The sequence below is a fragment of the Vombatus ursinus genome, unplaced genomic scaffold, assembly GCF_900497805.2.
Source record: "Vombatus ursinus unplaced genomic scaffold, bare-nosed wombat genome assembly UNPS02015398.1, whole genome shotgun sequence".
Taxonomy (NCBI): Eukaryota; Metazoa; Chordata; class Mammalia; order Diprotodontia; family Vombatidae; genus Vombatus; species Vombatus ursinus.
The window spans coordinates 3,136,534-3,158,013 of NW_020955176.1; the positions used below are offsets into that span (position 1 = coordinate 3,136,534).

At 38.9% G+C, this 21,480-nt stretch overlaps 1 protein-coding gene and 1 pseudogene across 4 annotated transcripts in view; both read left to right on the top strand.

Annotated features, from left to right (window-relative positions):
* ALG9 (ALG9 alpha-1,2-mannosyltransferase) overlaps positions 1-21,480 on the top strand; it is a 128,548-nt gene that overhangs the window by 2,513 nt on the left and 104,555 nt on the right. For 3 of the 4 annotated variants that reach the window (XM_027847348.1, XM_027847349.1, XM_027847350.1), the window contains exons 2-8: positions 1,487-1,625; positions 6,044-6,178; positions 9,307-9,377; positions 10,476-10,564; positions 12,297-12,432; positions 18,328-18,415; positions 19,275-19,380. In XM_027847348.1, coding sequence (XP_027703149.1) covers positions 1,487-1,625; positions 6,044-6,178; positions 9,307-9,377; positions 10,476-10,564; positions 12,297-12,432; positions 18,328-18,415; positions 19,275-19,380 — 764 coding nt within the window. The remainder of the gene's footprint in view (positions 1-1,486; positions 1,626-6,043; positions 6,179-9,306; positions 9,378-10,475; positions 10,565-12,296; positions 12,433-18,327; positions 18,416-19,274; positions 19,381-21,480) is intronic. The other variant, XM_027847351.1, reaches the window with a different exon arrangement.
* On the top strand, positions 16,707-17,141 carry LOC114032125 (annotated as a pseudogene).

The window sequence follows — 21,480 nt, forward strand, 5'->3', positions numbered from 1 at the left end:
GCATGTTGTCTTGTATTATTGTTATTCATGTGTATGTCTTATCTCTTCTACAGTTCTTAAAGGAAATGATTTTTTTTTTCAGGCATCTTTGTATTTCTTGCAGTACCCTATGTACAGTAGATGTTTTAAAAATATCAAATGGATGAGTAAAATTGATCTTAGAAAACATACACACACAAGAAAGAGGTAACTACCAAAGAGTAAGAAAGACAGGAAAAATTGAGGTTACTATGTGTCAAAATAATATTGGTGGATACGACAGGTGGTAGGCAGTTCAACCCAAAAGTAATGTTTTCTGAGCACTATTTCAATTTAGAGAACTTTTAGTTTCATCTCCCAGGTACAGCTTCTATCATTTGTGGTCACTCAACCTTTACTTGAACAGTTCTAGGGATGAGGAGCTCACTACTTTTAAAAAAAAGAGTAATCCATTACATTTTTGAAAGTTCTTAATGGTTACAAAGTGCTTTCTCATATTGAACCAAAATCTGCCATTTTATGCCTTCCAGCTATTATTCCTAATTGTGTTCACTGGCCCTACACAAAATAAACATAGTCCTTTTTCTGTGTGACAGCCATTCAGATTTTTGAAGATAGCCATCATGTCCCTTTTGTACTATTTATGCTCCAGGCCCAAAGTCCCCAATTCCTTCAGTCATTCCTGATATGCTATGATTTTTAGCTCCATGACCATCCTGGTCACCCTCTTCTGCATGGGCTCTAGTTCTTCAGTGTTCCTCTTAACATTAAGTACTCAGAATTAAATATAATGTGTTCTTGATGTGTGAACAATCTGCTTTTCCACATAGGAGCATAGTTTAAAGCTGGACAGGACCTTTGCGGCTATTGAGTATTTAATGTAGTCTAGGATTTAATTAGTTTTATTGGATGCTGTGTAATACTGTTAACTCAATAAGCTTGCAATCAATTGAAATATCTTTTTCCACATGAACTGCTGATATTATTAGCTTGCAGAGGATAATGCTGTATTTGGAATCAGGACGCTGGGTTTGGAATCCCAGTTCTACTTTTTGCTGCCTATTTCACAGGGGTGGGAGGAAAGTGTTTTGTAAACCTTAAAGAGCAATTTAAATGTGTGTTATTATTACTAAGCCTGGTCTTTCATATTCTATACTTGTATGCCGAATTTTTTTGCACTTAGATTTCCAAGAAATAATTTCTTTTTCAAATCTTTAATTCATTGATGAATTATTGACTGAGTGAAGTATTTTGGAATTGCAGCTGTTGGTTTCTCTCTAAATTAAGTATTGAAACCAGGAAATAAAAGGATCAAGGCCCTAATTTTGGTTTTACACATCCTACTGAGAAAGAACCAAAAGGTTTTGAGATTTTTTGGTTTTTGTCTTTTCTTTTGTAATAACTTTAGTGCTTTGTTGCATTTTTGCTTTTCTTTCCCTTCCCTCTTGCTAGTTTTACTCCCATCCTAGTAGTTCCTTCCTGATACCTATCGTTTGCCCCTGGGCAGGCCACCTGGGAGTAAAGCAGGACAAGTCTGGGCACCTGAAGGGTCCACTGCCTTCAAGTGCTTGATCTCAGCTCGGTTCTGTGCTGCTCTCCTGAGTAATATTTCTGACTGTGATGAAACATTCAACTACTGGGAACCAGTAAGTTATTTCTTGGCCTTTAAAATTTTTTTGAAGAGTATTTTGAGTGTGGGGGTGTGTGTGTGTAGGGATCCATGTGTGGTTCTGTATTCTTGATTGGCTGCATGGTGCTTTATTATGGAAAAGGTTGCTGTACAAAACTGTTCAAAATGAAAATGTGAATGTGAATATTATGAAAATAGTTTCTTTTGGACTCCAGTATTTAGTACCTAGAGAAACAGCACATGAGAAAAAAAATTCAGGCACAAGAGGTAAGACCTGACCGAAAACAAAGGGAGGAGATCCGTGGTGGAGGTTACATAGTTTAAAATTTACTTAGGGATGAATTTTGAAGATATCTTAAAAGAATAGGGGTAGGTGGGGGAAAGATAGTATTTTTAAAAAAAAGCAATTGAGACAACATGTATAACTATCAATACTTACGCCAACTTTATTCTTTTACAATATCACAGTCTTATGCATTCATTTAGGGTATCTCTAATGAAAATATGATCAGGAAACAGACTAGTTTTTGTAGATTATCTATAGCAGATAGTATTTTCATGGTAACAGATTGATTGACAGATAAATAATAACAATAATAATAACTAGCATTTATAAAGCACCTATTGGGCAGTGGGTGCTTTATAAATATTATCTTATTTGATGCTCCCAACAACCTTGGGAGTTAGCTGTTGTTATTATCCCCATTTTGCCTAGCGTTCTATCTACCTTGCTATTGCCTCAAGGTATGGCGACTACAAAATCCTGCTGTATGTTTATTGTTCATTGATCACCAAAAAAAGCATTTGACCTGAAAGAGTAAAGTAAAGTGCTACATGGTACCATGTTTAGAACCGAGGGCCTGGAGTCAGGAAGATCTAAGTTCAAATCAGGCTTTGGACACTTACTTGCTGTTTCCTCAAATGTAAAACATGGATAACATTAGCACCTCTCTCCCAGGGTTGTTGGAAGGATCAAATGAGATAACATTTGTAAAGTGTCAAGCACAGTGCCTAGCAAATAGTAGGTGCTTAATAAATGCTTGCTTTTCCACCTCCCCCTCCTCTTTCCCATGCATATGTTAAGATGGGATGCAAGTTCTTGATAAATGCAGCAGCAGAGATAATTTCTTTTAGTAGTCCTTATATGATCTGTAATTGCGCTCATAGAACAGGAATCCATACTTGCCACTGTTAGTGTCATGGAGAGTGTTCTACACAAAATCAAAATGGAAGATAAATTCCTTATTAGTTGGGAAGATTTCTAGATGCTTCTCTTTGTTCATGACACTGAGCTGATTGCCCTGAGCCCTAGATCACTGCAGGGCTTCCATAATGAGACTTGTGAACCCTCAATAGAAATTGACCTAGCAGTCTGTATTGGAAAGAGCAAATGGATGAAGAATGTGTTTTGCTCAGATGGTGACATATGTTTGGATAGGGAGCCATTAGTCCCATCTCTCTTAGATGGGTATTGCAGATGTACAGTGAGCCATGCCTAAAAATAAAGAAGGACAAGATTGTATTTGGGAAATTTCTTAGGGCTTTCAGTGCTCCCAAATTACTCTCTTCTGCCAAAACGCATTTAAAAAAAAGTATTATCCCAGTGATGCTATGCAGCTCTGAATCATAAAACACTCCAAATTCGGAAAAGTAAAGAAAAGTAAAGTTTTCCCTACGGGCGGTAGAAATCTATGGTAAGTGTATATGAGAGGTGCATGCCCAGTGCTCCATGAGGGAAATGGGCTGCTGCTTATTACCAAAGATGACTTGTGGACATATGAGAGATAGAGGCAGGCTAGTGATATAGTAACAGACAGGAATAATAGGCAGGCAGGCTAAGTATTGCACTGGTATCCATGAAATATTAAAAACCTGGAAGGCTCTAATATGTTGGATAAATCCTCTAAGAAGGACTTAGCACTTGATAATCCCAAGCAGGAGATTGGGGAGAGCTTGTAGAAATCTGAATGAGGGCTGTTTTTGTGAGTTAGTTGTAGAAGTTTCAAAATGAGGAGACTTTACTAGTTTCTTCTTCCTATTTCCAAATTTGGAGGCAACTGTTGGTGCAGTGGATAGAGTGCTGGGCCTGAGTCAGGAACACCTCAGTTCAAATCTGGCTTCAGACACTAGCTTTATGACCTTGGGCAAGTCATTTAACCTTTGTTTACTTCAGTTGCCTCAGCTGTAAAATGGGGATACTATGAGTTGTGAGAATTAAATGGGATAATATTTGTAAAAGTGCTTACAGTGTCTGGCACATAGTAGGCACTATATAAATGCTTATATCCTTCCCCTTCCCTTCCTTCCAAATGAGTGATTATGTGATATACCAGCATCTGCACTAGAAACAGAAAAAGGAGAAAACTCCCATATAAATTTAGATGTCCACATGAAATTTACTGAGGGGTGTTCTTTCCAGCTGGCCGGAGATGGAAGGGGGGCTGAAGTCTCCAAATTCACATGGATGTGGGGGTTGTGTAACAGCTCCAGAGATAGTTGCTGAGCTTCCCCTTTTGAACAGGAAAAGTCCCATCTATCTACGTGGGTAGGGACACGCCTTCACTTTGGAGGGATTCTAAGGTAGTGATTGGTGGGGAAACAAGTCATTACCTGATGACCTCTACTTCCAGATCAATGCTTTTGGAATTTTTGAGCATTGTAATTGGTTGAAGGGGAAGAGAAGCTACTTGAGGTCTGCTGATGAAGAGGATGTGAAAGGTATTGTCTGTCATCTCAGGTGCCATGTGGCCATTTGAGGCAGATTGGATGCTTATCCCTGAAGTTGTAAGTGGGGAGATAGACACCTTTTTGTTTGATTTTAAGAGTGTAAGCAAATACAGCAAGAAGCAATTAAATCTACATTGACACCAGGATAGCAACCAATTACTATGGGCGTGAGCCTTTCCAGGGAGTTCTGTCTCTAAATTTCATGACCATTGATAGAAAATAGCCTTGGATTGGACTTTTGAGAAAACCACCCCGTAGCCCTAAGTTCCTACAAAGAACAAAGATGTAAAAATTTATTCCTCGCTTGGATTTCTGTTTTAACTCTTAAATCTCCTGAAGCTATCTACTATTTCAGAAGCAAGGATTCTTAATCTGGGGTCCATGGATAGACTTCAGTGAACTTGAAAAAAAATTACATCTTTATTTCAATAAATTGATTTTTTTTTTGTAATGTATTTTATACACTTAAAATCATTACTCTGAAAAGAGGTCCATAGGCTTCACTAGCCCAACAGAGGAGTTCATGATACAGGAAAGATTAAGAACTCCCACTTTAAAATATGCTGTAGGTATAGCCAACAGGTTAAAATTCACTCGGTACTTTTTTTTAAAGTACTTTGTATATTAAGGTGGCTTCTATCTATGAAACGTGCCACTAGGCAATTGCCTGGGGCTAGAACAAACCCTAGTAGAGTGACTTAACTTTTTTGAGTCTTAGTTTCCTCAACTGCAAAATGAGTACATAACTCAATAGGATTGTTGTCTGATTCAAATGAGATAATGTATGTAAAATACCTTGTAAAGCATACAATGCTGTATAGATGTGGGCTGTTATTATTATTATTATTATTATCATTATTATTATTATTATTATTATTATTATTATCATGGAAAGTCATAGGCAAAGTTCTGGAAGACAAGAAGATATAAATGGGTTATGATACATAATGGGTGGTTCTAGTACCCACAATGGTGAAATTACAGCTGGGTGAAGTAACAATTTGCATGTTAGAATTTTAAACTTAAAATTTACAACTGCAAGATTCTAGTGTTTTGGCCTGTATATCTAGAGATATTATATCCTTGTTATATTTCGTTCTAAGAAAAAAAACCCCAGAGTGTGAAAGCTTGGTTTATTTGCTACTGAGACAATATCAGAATTGGAGCATCTGTCTTCTGACCAATGAGCTGTTAAGTTTATAGTAAGATAACAATAATTATAACAACATAAATAAAAGCGATATGGAAAGGAAGCAAAATTGTGGTCAAACACAATGGTCAGTGTTTGTACCATACTTTCAGAGTTAAAGGATGGATCTTTTTTTTGTTAACAGTAAATTTTTTTCATGGCACATACTGCATATAAGAATTTATTTGGGTGTTTGGGAAATGTTTATTGTATCAAAATAAATAATTAACATTTTTATGGTAAAATAATTCAAGGGTTTTTGAGCCACCTAAAGCAGAATATTCTATAATCTTAAAGCATTTTGTTATTTCCTAAACTTTCTGCAATGTTAGTTTCCTCTGGCCTCTGACTAAAACTACCCTTAGCTACCAAAATTCTGCATAGGCTTTCAGCTTTATATTTTTTTGGCCCCTGGTTCATAGATGTACCAAGAAGCTCTTCATGCCACCACGTATCTTCATGAAAATGATTTTTGGCTCATAAAACATCAATTTCGTCTCTCTGTTTTGGAATTTTAGATGCACTACCTCGTCTATGGGAATGGGTTCCAGACATGGGAATATTCCCCAGCTTATGCAATCCGATCCTATGCTTACCTGTGGCTTCACGCCTTGCCAGCTGCATTCCATGCAAAAGTCCTACAAACTAACAAGGTAAGACAAGGCCTAGCCTGAAGCACTTGTCTCTCATAGTCAAAACAACTGAGCTTCTGTTTTTATTTTTTTTAATCAAGAACTGGACTCTAAAGTAGAGTTTTAGGTAAGTAGAAATAAGAGTTCTGTAATTAGGTATAGGGACCTAGGTTTTGAGGTAAGTGCATGATGGTGGCATAGATAGTAGTGATATTTAGGGGAAAAAATTGTTGTTCTGCATAGGAAAAATCAAGTGGGATAGAGGTTTGGAGGCCAGTGACAGTTGTCCAAATTTGAGGTAGTTAAGGCCTAAACCAGGATAGTAGCTCTAGCTATATACCTTTTCAACTGAGTTATCTTCGTTCTAATGTTCCAAGTTTATCAGAGGAAAGATGGTAGATGTATTGCTTTTATTTGTTGAGCATCGATAAACTATTCATCAATTGATAAACATTTATTGCTGGCTGTTAATCATTGTTGAGTCATGAATATGAAGAGTTATGTGTTTTTTAGTACATCATGAAATAAATCTTTTTTGTAAAAGGCACAATGTAGAAAGAGCAGTCAGATGTCCTCAGAGAGTTTGTTTGCATTTAGCTAACCTCCTATGGCTTCAAACTCAGCAAATCTAGAACTGAATTAATCATTTTCTATCCTAAAACTCACAATTGCCCAGTTTCTGTCACCAGTGTCTTCCTTTCGTTCTCAGATGTTTTACAGTGCCAGAACCCTATACATAAACAAAATTTCATTGAAATCCTTCTATTCTTTCAAGGAACTTTATCTCCAATAACTTGGAGAATAGAGAAGTATTCGTTTAGCCCTGTCTCGTGGTAATTAGATCAGTTTGCAGTGAGTACACATATAATTATTATTTGTCACTGGCAGAAACACAAACATGGTATTATGTTCTTTGCAAGTTTCGGAAAGACTCTACCTGCCTGCCGTATTTCTGGAAGTGAAGTCTTCAATCTTCCGATGGTCTTGTGATTGACATGTTTGATTGCTGTGGGAAACTGCCTGTTTGCCTTATAGACAGTTTAGTTACTTGGGACTCCTGAGAAAAATGTATAGAAGCCTTTCTTGAAATAGGATGCTAGCTTGTTTAACTCCCTTCAATTCTTAATGTATAGACTGTTGTCAAAGCCCTGACACAAACAAGCCCATTAGCTGTGGAAAGATTTTAAGGAGAAATCTGGCTCCAACCACTTTGTACTTCTTCCTTCCAACTCCCTTGCATGTCATGGCATCAACTCCTTGGTGTTATGGTCCTGTTTGAGATCAAAGGACAAGCCACAACAGCAATCCGCTGTACTATTCTAGTCACTTATATGCTGTTCATACTGAAGATATTCCCTTCCATGTTCCCACTGCTCTGATTTAACAGCCTCTATTTCTGAATATAGGATTACAGATTTAGAGCTGGGATGGAGGCCATCTAGTTCAGCCCCCTCATTTTATAGCTGAGAAAACAGACCCAGAAAGGATAAGTGACTTGTCTGATGCCACATAAGTAGTAAATGGCAGAATTGGGATTTGAACCCTTGATTCCAAATTCATTATTCTTTCCCCTACAAAACAATTTAACTCAGTGAGAACAACATGATTGTTAGCTGTTGTTAGGTGTCTTGTGATCAGCAAGTGTTAGATGTAATGTAAGATCTTGTATGATGCCTCACAATAGCTTTAATTTTCCCCTATTCTTACAAGGTAGTATATTTGGAGAGTGTTTAACTTTATTGTATTTTTTCCTTCTAAAATTTTGAGAGTTTATTTTAAAATTCGCTACTTGTGAATGGCTTTGTAGTTTTGCCAGAACTGTGGACCTATTTTAAAAATAACATGTACTATCTCAAGACCACTTGAAGTAAACCCATATTAGAGACAGTTATTATTTTGTGTTTTTGTTGTATTGATGATTTGGTTCTCGATCAGTCACCAAGCATTTATTAAGCACCTACTAGGTGCCAGTCCTTTTGCTTTTCTGGAGATACAAAGACAAAAAGCAAAAAGTCTTTGCTTTCTTAATGGAGAGACAGCATGCACACATAGACATATATAAAACTCATATAAGGCAACCCACGGAAAAGGCACTAGGAGTTTGGGGAACCAGGAAAGACCTCATATCTTCAAATAGGTTTGTGGATTTCTTATGTAGATTTGAGATCTGCCTCACTATAATTGGTCTACCTGTTGGGCCCAGCAGAACCTGTAACTCTTCTCTACAATGTTATTTTCCTCCTCTCTTTAGCATTTAAAGCCATTTACAATTTGGCTCCAGTTTCTCTTTCCAGATTTATTTCACGATACTCCCCCTTCACATTCAGATTTTAGCTTAATTGGCTTATTTGTCTATTCTCTGTGCATGGCTCTCCATTTCTAGCCTTTTTACCTTTGTCCTGGCCTTTTCAGGCCCTGTGCCTGAAATGCTCTCTCCTTACCATCTCCCCTTAGAATTCAGGATTTTGCTATTTCCTGACCCTTCTGGTGGTTGGTGCTATCTTTTTTATTCCCCACTTTGTGTTTACTTACTGTGTACTTAGTATTTACTTATCTGTTTCCATACTGTACCCCCTAGTAAAATGGAAACTCCTTGATTTAAGGGAATATTTAATATTTTTTCTTTGTAACCCCAGAAACTAATATAGTGTCTTCCATTTAGTAGATGGAAATGCTTGTTGAATTCTGCATCACAACCAATCACATATTTGAAAATAGTGATCATGACCCTCCTAATTATTCTTTTTTTTTTTTAATTCTTTTATGGCCTGGTATGTAGTCCTGTCATCATCCTGGGTGGAGCTCCAGTTGGCTAATGCCCTCCCTAAAATGTGACGCGTTTTTCTTATTAAATTGAAGAGCTTATTTACCATAGTGATTGAAAATTGATGTTATTAATAAAGAAAATTGATGATATGCCAAGTTATAAGCATGTTATTCTAATTAAGCTTTTCATTTAAGTTGTTAGTATTGAACTATTAAGCTGAACAGCTTAATTGTACTTTAACTTATAGCATATATAACCGTGTAAATACTTCAGAAGCTGTTTGACATAACCCATATTATCTTAGCCATTTTCTCAGTTTTATTTTTCAAATTGTTTTAGCTTATGTCTGTGACTTCTTTTTTTTTTTCTGGATTTCTTTTAGGTTCTCGTCTTTTACTTTTTGCGATGTATCCTGGCTTTTGTGAGCTCTGTTTGTGAACTTTACTTTTATAAGTGAGTACAGAAAGCTTTGCTCGTAGAAAATCACTGTGTAGGATACCAGATAGAATGCGTTATCCTCCTGATATACGTGGCAGTGGCTGAAAGTTGCCTTCACTCCTTTTCCTCTCTCCAAAGATGTTATCTGTGATATGGTTTTTTATTTAAAATAAACAGTTTGTTTTGGACAAAGAGTACTTGTGGCTATTGTTTTTCTTACCAGAAGCTTTCAGATACCTGGTTTTTATGCTGATCACTTTAGTTCTATTTGTTCATATGCACTGGACTTGTAGTCAGAAGGTCTGTGGTGAAACCTGGACTCTTCACAAGTTTTGTGACCTTGGGCAAGTCACTTAACTTCTGAGCCTTAATCTAAGGCAGGCTCTTGCTTCTATTTGGAGGAGACCAGATAGACTTGGAGGCCCCTCCTGCACTGGCATTCCATGTTTCTGTGTATAAAATGGGGATAATAATATTGGTATCACCTTTAAAAAGTTGCTGGGAGGATCAAATGGTATAATGTATATGAATTTGCTTTGTAACTGCTACGTCTTCTAGAAGTGTAAGGATTTTTTATTTCCTTGATAATATAGGCTAACATTTTTAAAAAATCCCTAATGTGTTACATATGGTTTTTTTTTTCCTTGTCCTCAATGTTAGTGGGAAGGGAGGTGCCACAATGAAGGGTTTATCTCTTCTCTAACACCAGAACGGTACCATCCATATCAATATTAGGTGGTTTAGTGATTGATAAAAGCCTCAGTGGGATATTAGTAGGCTAGGTGTTTAGAGGAGAATCTTAAATCTCTTTCCTCTCTGTCCTATATTTAAGCCCTTTAATTTCCTATCTGTTGTTATAATTGCATCACTTTTAGTTCCTAGAAAATGCGTTATCTCCACATGAATGCTTCCTTTCAGGCTGATAACCCTTAGGTTTCTCATCAGTGCAGAGTCTTGGATGAGTTTGTTACAACTGCCCTACATTGTAATTCAGAATATCAGATTATCACCAATCAGTGTAGCAGTTTTTTATCTTCTTGTTTGAAGTGAATGTTTCTGAGGCCTGCCATGTTTGATATTTTCTTCTTTCTTTTCTTCTTTTCTTGCTCACAGGGCTGTGTGCAAGAAGTTTGGCCTCCACGTAAGTCGATTGATGCTGGCATTTTTAGTTCTTAGCACTGGGATGTTTTGCTCATCAGCAGGTAAGAGGCAAAAGGATGACACTTCCATAGAGACTTTGTAATTGCAATGAAAGAGAGCACTTTGTCTTAGTATATGTTTAAAAAGCAAAGCCACGAGATGCTTTACAACACAAAATTAACCCCAGGCTTTCCTGCTATTGGGATGTAAGAAAATACTTTTGTGATTCTCCATGAGGGAACGCTTTCTCTCAGAAAAAGTTTGGCTCTGGTTGTATTCTGAAATCTTTTCCCAAATATATTGGAGATGAGTGTAACAAACCAGAGCCATAGTTTTTGTTTGTTTGTTTTTGTTTGTTTTTGTTTTTAGAGCTATAATTTACAACCAGGGCTTTGGCTTAGAGAATTCTGAACCAGCCCTCCTGGGTTTGTATAGATTTTTCTACCCTTCTCTCTGTGCATTAGCAAATGGAGTTGTCAGCTCTCTATGTCACCAATATTATGCCACCTTTGTCTGGAAAATCTGCTCTTCAGAGTATTTTAAGTCATTTTATGAGTTGCTCCCAAGATTAGCCTTTGGTGGAGGTGCTAGGTTTAAATTTGATTTTGTGTATTGCAGTTAAGAATATTAAGGCATTAAAATTATCCTTTCACTCAGAGCCAGGATTAGAACATGGAGTCCCTGAGCCTTTTGCCGAGCTCCCTGATTCTTCATTCAATTCTTGTTGAAATTGGGTGCTGATTATTACTTCCCCAGGAGTAGGTGAAGTTAAGAGATGAGCAGCAGGAGAGGCAGGAACTGCCCTTTGAGGAGCACTGTGTCACATCACTTCATTGTCAAGTGGAGCAAAATGTAAGCAGCCTTCACTTCAGACACTGTGAGCAGATGTCGTGGTGGAGTGCCTTTAGCCCATGGGGTAAAGCTTTCTGTCAGGAAGATCCTGCTCCCCAGCTAGAGAGAGACAGTTTGTGTCCCAGCCATCCAGGGTCTGTAGCTGTACAATGCCTGGGTTTAAACCAGTACTTGTACCTGCGAGACTCATTTAAGTCACTTCACCTATGTGGACCTCAGTTTCCTTATTCTCAAAATGAGCTGGTGGGACTAGTTGATCTGTTTTGATTTCTTTGACTTTGATCCCTTTGATTTCCTAATTATGATATGGTGCTATTATTGGAGGCTCCTTGGGGTGGGGTGCCCAGTTTTATGATATAGTAATAAGTGAGAAGAGTGTCCAGAAGCTAAAGTGTTCATATCAGTGGGTTCAGAATGACAGTGGGGAGCCCTTGCCAATCCTCCATGCTCTGGAAAGGCCCTTCTGGAGCCCCTGTGACTACCATGAGGTTTCAGGTTTGGACCAGAGCAGCCCTAGAAATCTGGCAGAAGTAAGCCCTCTATGACAGCTGTAGTTCTCTTGAAGCCCTGATCCCAGTGTGCACATGAAACCTGGGGACAATCCTGTGTGTTCCTGGGGCACAGTGAGTGTGAATTGCAGGATGTACCTGGTGGTCTTGGGCTTCCATGTGAGGTGTCCTTCAGGTATATCCTAAGGGACATCCTGTGTTTGGTACTTGTAAATCAGGAAAGACTTTACTACTGAAATGGAATTTTAAAAGAATGAGTGCTTCTGTCCATTTGTTAACGTAGCCTTGTCTAACACGCCAACATAAAGTAAACTTTTCTGGTCCTTGCTGCCCTGCAGCATGTGATAGCATTTAACCTCAGTGAAGATTTTGATAAATTGTCTTAAGTCTTTGTTGTTGTTGTTGTTGTTGAAACATTTCCATACTTTTTCAGCTTTCCTTCCTAGCAGCTTCTGTATGTACACGACTGTGATAGCTATGACGGGCTGGTTCATGGATAAGACCTCCATTGCTGTGCTGGCAGTAGCTGCTGGGGCTATCCTTGGCTGGCCATTTAGTGCTGCTCTTGGGTAAGAAGCTAAGTCAGATTCCTTCCCCCCCACCCTTCAGTCCCCAATCACAGATTGACTCTCAAGGCTAAGTTATTTACAAACAGTTGGGGCAGGTCAGAAGTTTATCAAGAGTAATTGGATCTGTAATGTGGCTGAGATGTTGAGGAGGACTTACGGACACTTAGGTGCACCTTTATGAGCCTGAGAAGGCCAGTTTGGTTTAGTTCAATAGCATTTACTAAGTGCTGGCATGTGCTGGTGCCTGTAAAGCAGGCCCTGAGGGTACAGAGACAAGTGATGCCAGAGCTTACATTCTAGTCAAGAGAAGGTCAGGGGCATGGGGTGTGTAGAGTGGTGCCCAATCTGACCAGTCACTTCTGCCTAATAGATTGAATTGGACAAATATTCATCTAACCATGATCATATGTCTCATATATTATTATCATATTCATATATTGATGTCTGTGCATCAAAAAAAAGGTACAGTGGAGAATACAAAAGAAGTAGAAGAAAGTCTTTTTCTCCAGGAGTTTGCTATATAGTTGGTGAAACAAGAAATAACTAGAGCAGAGTTAAACTCCTTGCTGGCCTTTAAGGGGAACCAGATTAAAATATAATTTGGAAATGTTTAGTAAAATAAAGATACAATACAGCATAGATAATGTTAATTTGTGGTTTTCTAAGTCAGTCTGTAGCCTGCCTGATCTGTTTCTATTTGACATCACTGCTCTAGAAGACAGTTCCAAGGCTTTATATGAGCAAAGGCATAATAATGTTGTAGAGACTAAACAGAAGTTTTGATGAAATTCAAAGTAAAGAAATTTCCTTGGATGGTTGAAAAATTCCTTGAGTTGGTTTGGAAAAGTTTCATGGAATAGTTGAACTTCAGTGAAAATTTAGAATCTTTCTTGGCAGAGAGAACTAGGGAAGACATTCCAAATAGGGAGAACAGTATCAGCCACGTTGTGGAGGTAGGAGCAAGTATGGTTTATCTTGGTATGGAAAGAATGCCTGCCTGGATGGTGAGTTCAGGCTGATTTGTTAAGGAGTCCTCCAAGATGCTGTTGGATAGGTAAGGTAGCCCTAGTTGATGGACCATTTTAAAAACTTAGACTTTACTTGATAGGTAACCATTGTATATGTGTGGTGGGGATGGGCATGAATGCTTAATAAGGAGTACTGATGAGAGAAGAGGTCGTGAAGGATGGGGAGGAGAGTATGAGGGATCCTTGGGGAAGGGAATGAGAGGAGTGGGAAGTAGGATATCTTCCCTTCTGGAGGAATCTTACTTCTTGTACATCCTAGTTCAGTGACCCTTTGATCATGAACATCAAGTGAGGCATAAAACAGGGAGATGAATGTTTTCCAAAGGAGTTCACCATTGTCATGGAGGAGATCCAGCAAAGTCCAAGTTGAGGTACTGTTCCATGTTGGATGGTGAGGTTCTCCAGTGCTTCTGTTTTCAGATGACATCATTCTGATTACATTCAGCCCCCGAACATAAGCTCCTCAGAAGAGTTTGGCCAACTTTCTGTAGAAGAAAAAAAGAAACAAGCAGATGAAGAATAGCTATTGTGCAGATTCTGATGTCCAGTTAGATAGGCAACCTAGAGAGTTTGTCCAGTAAGATGCGTGTGTGTGTGTGTGTGGTGTGTATGCATGCATGCATGCATGTTTTAATAGTGAGTATATTATTTTTGGGAAACTGGAAAGCTACTTTAATGACACTGTATTTCTCCCAGAAGCAAAAGCCTCTCTTTTTAACACCAGCGCTGTTTGAGTATTGAATGGCTGCAAGTCTCCAAAGAATTAAAATATGTGTCACTCAGGGTCCAGTGGAGAGGCATATGGCAAGTGTTAGTGTGCCGCATCACACGGCTAGTAAAGAACTTTGAAAGACACCTGGAGTAAAGAATGTAATTGAAGAGATGTATGATTGAAAAAAAAGGAGGGGTAGGATGGATGAGTTGTAATCTGCATCTTTGGAGGGAACATCCACATCATTGAGCTAATAAATTCCTTTGAGTTCAGTAGTCAAATGGATGCCCTTGAAAACTGTACTGAAACATGGGTAAAATTTTCATTTTTAGAGTCATTAACATGTAGGCGATTGTTAAAGCCGTGAAAGTGGATGGGATACATGCTTCACAGCAATACTCACAGAAGTAGACTAGAAGCTTGCTTTGGACAAGGATATCCATAGCTGGGTAGGAGAAGGAAGAAGTGAAGCAGGCACATGAGTCCTGAGGAACCAGAAGTACTGAAAAAGAGAGATTCAATCAGTACTGTCAAAAATAACAAAAAGATCAAGGAGGGAGATGAAAAGTTAAGAAATAGTTGTGTTAAGCCAGGAAGAGACTGTTGGTGACCTTAGAAAAGATTGCTGATCGTTTAGGAGAGACCATAGGATCATAGATATAGAGTTGGAAGGAACCTAAGAGGTCATGGGATCTAACTTAATTTTACAAGTGAGGAAAATGAGGCTAAATGATTGTCCAAGGTCACTGACACAGCTTTTAAGTGTCAGAGGCAGGATTTGAACCCACATTTTTCTGTCTCTAAGTGTAGCACTTTCTCCCCCAACACCATGCTGCTTCCAGAGTGGGGTGAAAAGAAAATGAAAGCAGCAGATATAATTATGCTTATTTGAGAAGCTTAACTGGGAAAAGGAGATAAACAGCAGTAGTTGGAAGGGATATAATGAATGATCTATGAAAGAAGCTCGGGCAGTCAATTAATCAGGCATTTATTAAGCATTTTTCTATGTGCTTGGCACTGTGTGGTTTAGTAGATAGAGCACTGGACTGGGAATCAGGGAGACTTTTTTTTTTTTTTTGTTAAGGCAATTGGGGTTAAGTGAGTTGCCCAGGGTCACACAGCTAGTAAGTGGCAAGTGTTTGGTCTGAGGCTGGATTTGAACTCTGGTCCTCCTGACTTCAGGGCCGGTGCTCTATCCCCTGCCCTACCTAGCTGCCCCAAGACTCATCTTTATGAGTTCAAATCCAGCCTCAGACACTTACTAGCTGTGTGACTCTGGACAAGTCACTTAACCCTGTTTGCCTCAGTTTCCTCATCTGTAAAATGAGCTGGAGAAGGAAATGGCAAACCACTCCAGTATCTTGGCCAAGGAAACCCCAAAGGGAGTCACTGTGCTACCTACCTGCCCCAGTTTACCTGCTTTTAAAAAAATTTTGTATTATTGATATCTTTTGTTTTTAGATTACTTTTACTTATAAATTTATCATTTTCCCCTTTTCCTACCCAGGAAATCATCCCTTGTAACAGACCCAAAAAAGAGTTCAGCCAGTCATTAAGCACTTTTCATTTATTTATTAAGTCATTTATTATGCACTTACCATTTGTGAAGCACTGTGCTAAGCTTTGGGGATACAAAGAAAAGAAAAACACGGTCCCTGCCCTCAAACAGCTCACATTCTAATGGTGGAGACATAAAAATAGGAATAGTTAGATAGATGGAAAGAAAGAAAGTAATTAGGAGGTAATCTTAAGAAAAAGCTATAGCAATAGGTGGGTGAGTGAGCAGGAACTCCTGTATTTGAGGAAGCCAAGGAGGCAGATGTGAAGAGGAAGGGCGTTGCAGGTGTGGGGGCAGCCAGCGAGAAGGTTTGCCGTTTGGAGATGGAATGTTTTATGAGAAGGACAGCACGAAGGCCATTGTGGCCAGATCACAGAGTGCGTGGACGTTAATAAAGTGTTAGAAGACTGGAAGGCTAGGAAGGGGCCAGGTTGTGAAGGGTTTTGAAAGCTAAACAAAGGATTTTCTGTTTGATCACGGAGGTAATGAGGAGCCATAGGCGTTTATTGAATGGGGTGTGTGTAACGTGATCAGGTGTTCACTTTAGTAAGATCACTTTGGCAGCTTTGTGGAGGACAGATTGGAATGGGGAGTGACTTGAGAAAATGAGGCTAGCCATCAGACTATTTCAGGAGTCTAGGTGGCAGCCGTGTGAGCAGATAGAAGGCGACACACACAAGGAATATTGTGAAGATAGAAACAATAGAATTCGCAAATTGGATATGTGAGGTGAATATGAGTGAAGAGCTGAGACAGATGTTGAACTTGTGAACCTGGGCGACTAGGGAAATTTGGAGCAAGGGAGGTCTTAGAGGGAGAGAAAATGAGTTCTACTTTGGACGTGCTCAGATTAAGATGTCTATGAGAAACTCTGTAGATGTTAGGAGCCTTTGGCTTTACTTGTTCTGCCATGCACTGGTCCTTACTGCCTCTGCCTTTACCAGTGCTCCCAGCCCAGCCATTTATGGTCATGGCCATGGCCAACCCTGTCATGTACTTTGACATCACCGCCAGTAATGACCCCCTGGATGGAGTTATTTTCAAGCTATGTGCAGACAGGATTCCAAAGACAGCAGAAAATGTTCATGCTCTGAGCACTGGAGAGAAGGGATTTGGTTGCAAGGGATCCTGCTTTCACAAGGTCATCCTTGGGGTCATGTGCCAGGGTGGTGACTTCACAGGCCCTGTGGCCTGTGATGGCACTGATGGCAAGCTTATCTATGGGGAGAAATATGCTGATGATAACTTCATCCTGAAGCATACTGGTCCTAGCATCTTGTTCATGGCACACACAAAAGCTTCCCAGTTTTTCATCTCTACTGCTAAGACTGATTGGGTGGATGCCAAGAATGTGGTTTTTGACCAGGTGAAAAAAAACATGAACGTTGTGGAAGCCATGTATGCTTCATAGCCTATGATGGCAAGACCAGGAAGAAGCTCACCATTGCTGATTATGGACAGTCTCATAAATCTTTTCTTTCCTTTTTCTTTTCCTTTTTTGTCTTAAGCACCGAACCATTCTTCTGTAGCTGGGCAGGGAACCGTCAATCTGTTCTCCTACCCTGTAATCCTTGTGTTTTCACTTCCTACAATTCTCTTTGGATTTCATTTCCCTTTTCTTTGTACAAGTCTGGCTAGACTGCAGAGTTAAGTTTATTATTATGAAATAAAAACATTAAACAAAAAAGATGATTACCTAATCTCCTGACAATTAGAGGCTTCCAAAAATGGAACAAGCTGCCCTAAGAGGTCACGTTTTCCCTGACACAGGTAGTCTTGAAGCAGTGGCTGGATGATAATTTTTCAGGTATGTTTTGCAGAACATTCATGCTTCAGGTAGGGAGTGAAAAGCTAGATGATCCCGATGTCTTTGTAAACTGTGGGATTCTGTGATTCTAGGATTGTCAAGGGTTATTAAGATTGCTATTTATTTAGGCTAGTGATATTCCATTATGTGACCCAAAGGTCAGTGATTAACAGAATTTCAGAGTTGTAAGGGATCTCAGAGATTATCTTGATGTAGCCTACTTATTCTTCATTTATTTAAAATATTCGTGGCTAGGGGCATGTGAATTCAAATTAAATGAAATTCTGTATAGCAACTAAAATTCTCATTAAACCCATCATTGTAATTTAATATTCCTTATGTGCCCTTCTTAAGTCTTGTGAGACAATCACATTGGGCTCTAAAGAAATAGACTGTACATGTACCAGTTTTACTTCTTGCATCATAACTTTTAGAGGAATTCTACTCTCTTGACTCAGCTTGAAGTGTTTGTGAATCTAATCAGTGATCTGGATTTCTTAATCTCTTGTGTGGTATAGTGAAAGAACAATGGTGGTGGAGCCAAAAGACCTGGTTTTGTACCCTGGCTCAGATAATGGCTGTGTGACCCTTGGCAGGCAGTTTAGCTTTCCTGAACCTTACTTCATTTGTCTATAAAACTGGGATAGTAATATCTGCCCCGCCTATCACTGGAATAGTCTGATGGAAGCGCTTTACAGATCTCAAAGTGCTATTTAAATGTCCATTATTGTTATTGATGTTCTTCAAGGTGGCTTTTCTCAATCCATGTTTCCCTGTTGAATGTCCCTAGATTACCCATTGCCTTTGATTTGCTGGTCATGAAACGAAGGTGGAAGAGTTTTCTTCACTGGTCACTAATAGCCATAATACTCTTTCTGGTAAGTCTTTTATTTCTGCATTTTGTTGTGTTAAATGGAAAACTTGGAGAGCATGAAGAGTTTGAAGGGGAAGACAGTTGTTAATTTAGATACATATTGACTGCAACTCTTCAAATAATGAAGCGGGGACACAGTCCAGACATACACGAGAGATGAGAAGGGGACATGGAGACAAATAGAACTTTTGTCACTTTCTTGTTAATATGTACTTTAAAATGTAAATAATAGAAGTTTATACTTTCACTTGTGATCTTTTTTTCTTGTTTGTGTATTTTGTTTTTGTCAATGGCTATACAACGTGGAATAAAAGAGAAAATGAGTTAAATTAGGAAGCATCAACCTGGGGCAAAACTATAATCACTGCAGTCTCTATACATAATCTGCTCAGTATTGAAAGCCCTCTAAAACCTGGTACCATCCCATCCAGACCCATCTCATATTACTCCCTTCCACTACTCTTAGTTTCAGCAAACTGGATGACTCCACATCTCCTGTCTAGCTCCTCTCCATTTCTGTCCCTTTGCTTCTGTCCACACCATTCTCTAAGCCTGGAATAGCTTCATCCCTCTAACTTTCTTTGCCACTGGAAATACTTTAGGACGTACTAAATCCTTTAAGACATACCAGCCTTCTGTGTGCACTTACCTATTTTAATTTTCCATTTTTATCTGTGTATTTGTTGTTGTCTTCCTACAAGATTGTAAGCTGTAGAGCAAAACCTGTGTTTTGTGCCTCTCCCAATCAGTCAGCCACCAGGTATTTTTTAAGTACATACTGTATGTCAAGTGCTCTCTAAGTATTGTCTTTTTAGTATATGTTTTTTAATTGGGTTAAATTGAATTGAATCTCTTTTTTCTAGGTACCTACAGTGGTCATTGACAGCTACTACTATGGGAAGTTGGTGGTTGCACCTCTCAACATTGTTTTGTATAATGTTTTTACAGCTCATGGACCTGATCTTTATGGTAAGTTCTAAGGAGTTTGAAAAAGTTTCAAGAGTTAACTTTACACACCTAAGCTCCAGAACTTACTTCCTTTCTCTTGACTGAGTAAAGATGGCATCTTGCTTTTGTTCTTTTTCTGACCTTATTAAAAAACAGGATATTTCTAGGGTGGCTTCTTGATGGATTCATCACAATGGGAGGTATATAGCAGGACCTCAGTAAACACTTGTGAACTTGACAGGATCCCCATAGAGACTCTTTTTGTTCTGCTTTCTCTTACCTTCAGCTCTAGAGTTGTGAGGATTTTTGCTATGCATGCAAAGTCTATTGATGTTGTTATAAAATGTTCATTAATTCCATCTAAAGCAGGTGTTCTTAACCATTTTTGTATGTCATGGACCCTTTGGTAGTCCAGTGAAGCCTATGAATCCTTCTTAGAATATTTTTAGATGAAACCAACTGTGTTGGAATGCAATTCATGTACCCAAGATTAAGAATCCCTGATCTAAAGGGAGTAGGTTTGGGAAAACTGTATAGAGGGTTGGACACATTGGTAATAGGGCTGGGCAATGCTTCCTTGCCTCTCTGAAAAGAACAGGTATAGCCAAGACAGGCAGTTTTTTGGCTTAAAGGAGGAAGGGTTCTCACTTGCACGTATTTATTCAGGCCTTGAGGTGAGTCCTTTTGAGAGTCTCGGGGAAGACAGGCTGGCCTCGAATTAATAATCTGTTCCTGCAGCTAAAGCAGGCTGAGGACTAAAGGGTTTGCTGGTGGGGATGACAGGGACTACATTGAAGGGTCTCTGTTCGAGGAACACAGACATTTGGGTCCTCCAGTGTTCTGGGCCAGGAAAGATAGTCAGCGTTTACATTTTGCTTTCCATTGCTGCTTCCTTATCTTCCCTCTGTTGCCATCACTGAGCAGCCTCTCTTCCTTTGAAGTTCACTGCATTGATCAATATCACCTGATCTGGGTCCTTGTTGCTGTAATCTGCTGGCCTCCAGGTCAATCTCCTTCCATTGTGAAGGAGTTCAGAATCTTACAGTTTTCCTCTTCACTCCCGCTACTACCCTGATATTTGAGGACTTTATGTTATATATTCATGTGCCTTGGAACAAATCAGTCCCCTAGTTTATCAGCCTCTTCATCCCTCATGAACTACATCTTTATTCCACCATAACTACTCCCAGTAATGATCACCATTTAGCTCTAGTTATTACCTATAACTATCCCATATCTATGAACATAAACTCTTGAAATTCATTCTTGGGTAATACTTTCCTACCCTTCAGTCTTTCTCTGCCTTATCCCTCCTGAATTTACTCTTTATTATCAATACCTCCACCCCTTTTTGTTTTCTATTTCCATCATCCTTTTCCCCCTAAACAAACTTTATCCTAGAATTAACCATTTAATACCCTGGAAGAAGTCAGGAGTATTCACATCACGCCAACTCTCAGTTCTGCATTACCACTGTCATTTGCATGTAGAGGGACATAATCATTATAAACTCATACTTTATTTTTTTTAATTTTTAAATTAATTTGTTTATTTTTAGTTTTTAACATTGACTTCCATAAGCTTTTGAATTTTAAATTTTCTCCACCTCCTTTCCTTCCTCCCTCCCTAAGACAGTGTGCAATCTGATATAGGCTCTACATATACATTCTTATTAAACATTTTCACATTAGTCATGTTGTAAAGAAGAATTAGAACAAATGGGAGGAACCATGAGAAAGAAGAAACAAAACAAAACAAAATCAAAGAGAGCAAATAGTGTGCTTCGATCTGCATTCAGACTCCATAGTTTTTTCTCTGGGTGTGGATAGCATATTCCATTGTGAGACCTTTGGAGATGTCTTAGATCCTTGCATTACTGAGACGAGCTAAGTCTATCAAAGTTATTCATTGTACAGCATTCTGCTTCTGCTCACTTCACTCAGCATCAGTCCATACAAGTCTTTCCAGGTTTTTCTGAAGTCTGCTTGCTCGTCATTTCTTAAAGCACAATAGTATTCCATTACATTCATATACCACAACTTGTTCAGCCATTCCCCAATGGATGGGCATCCCCTCAATTTCCAGTTCTTTGCCACCACAGAAAGAGCTGCTATAAATGTT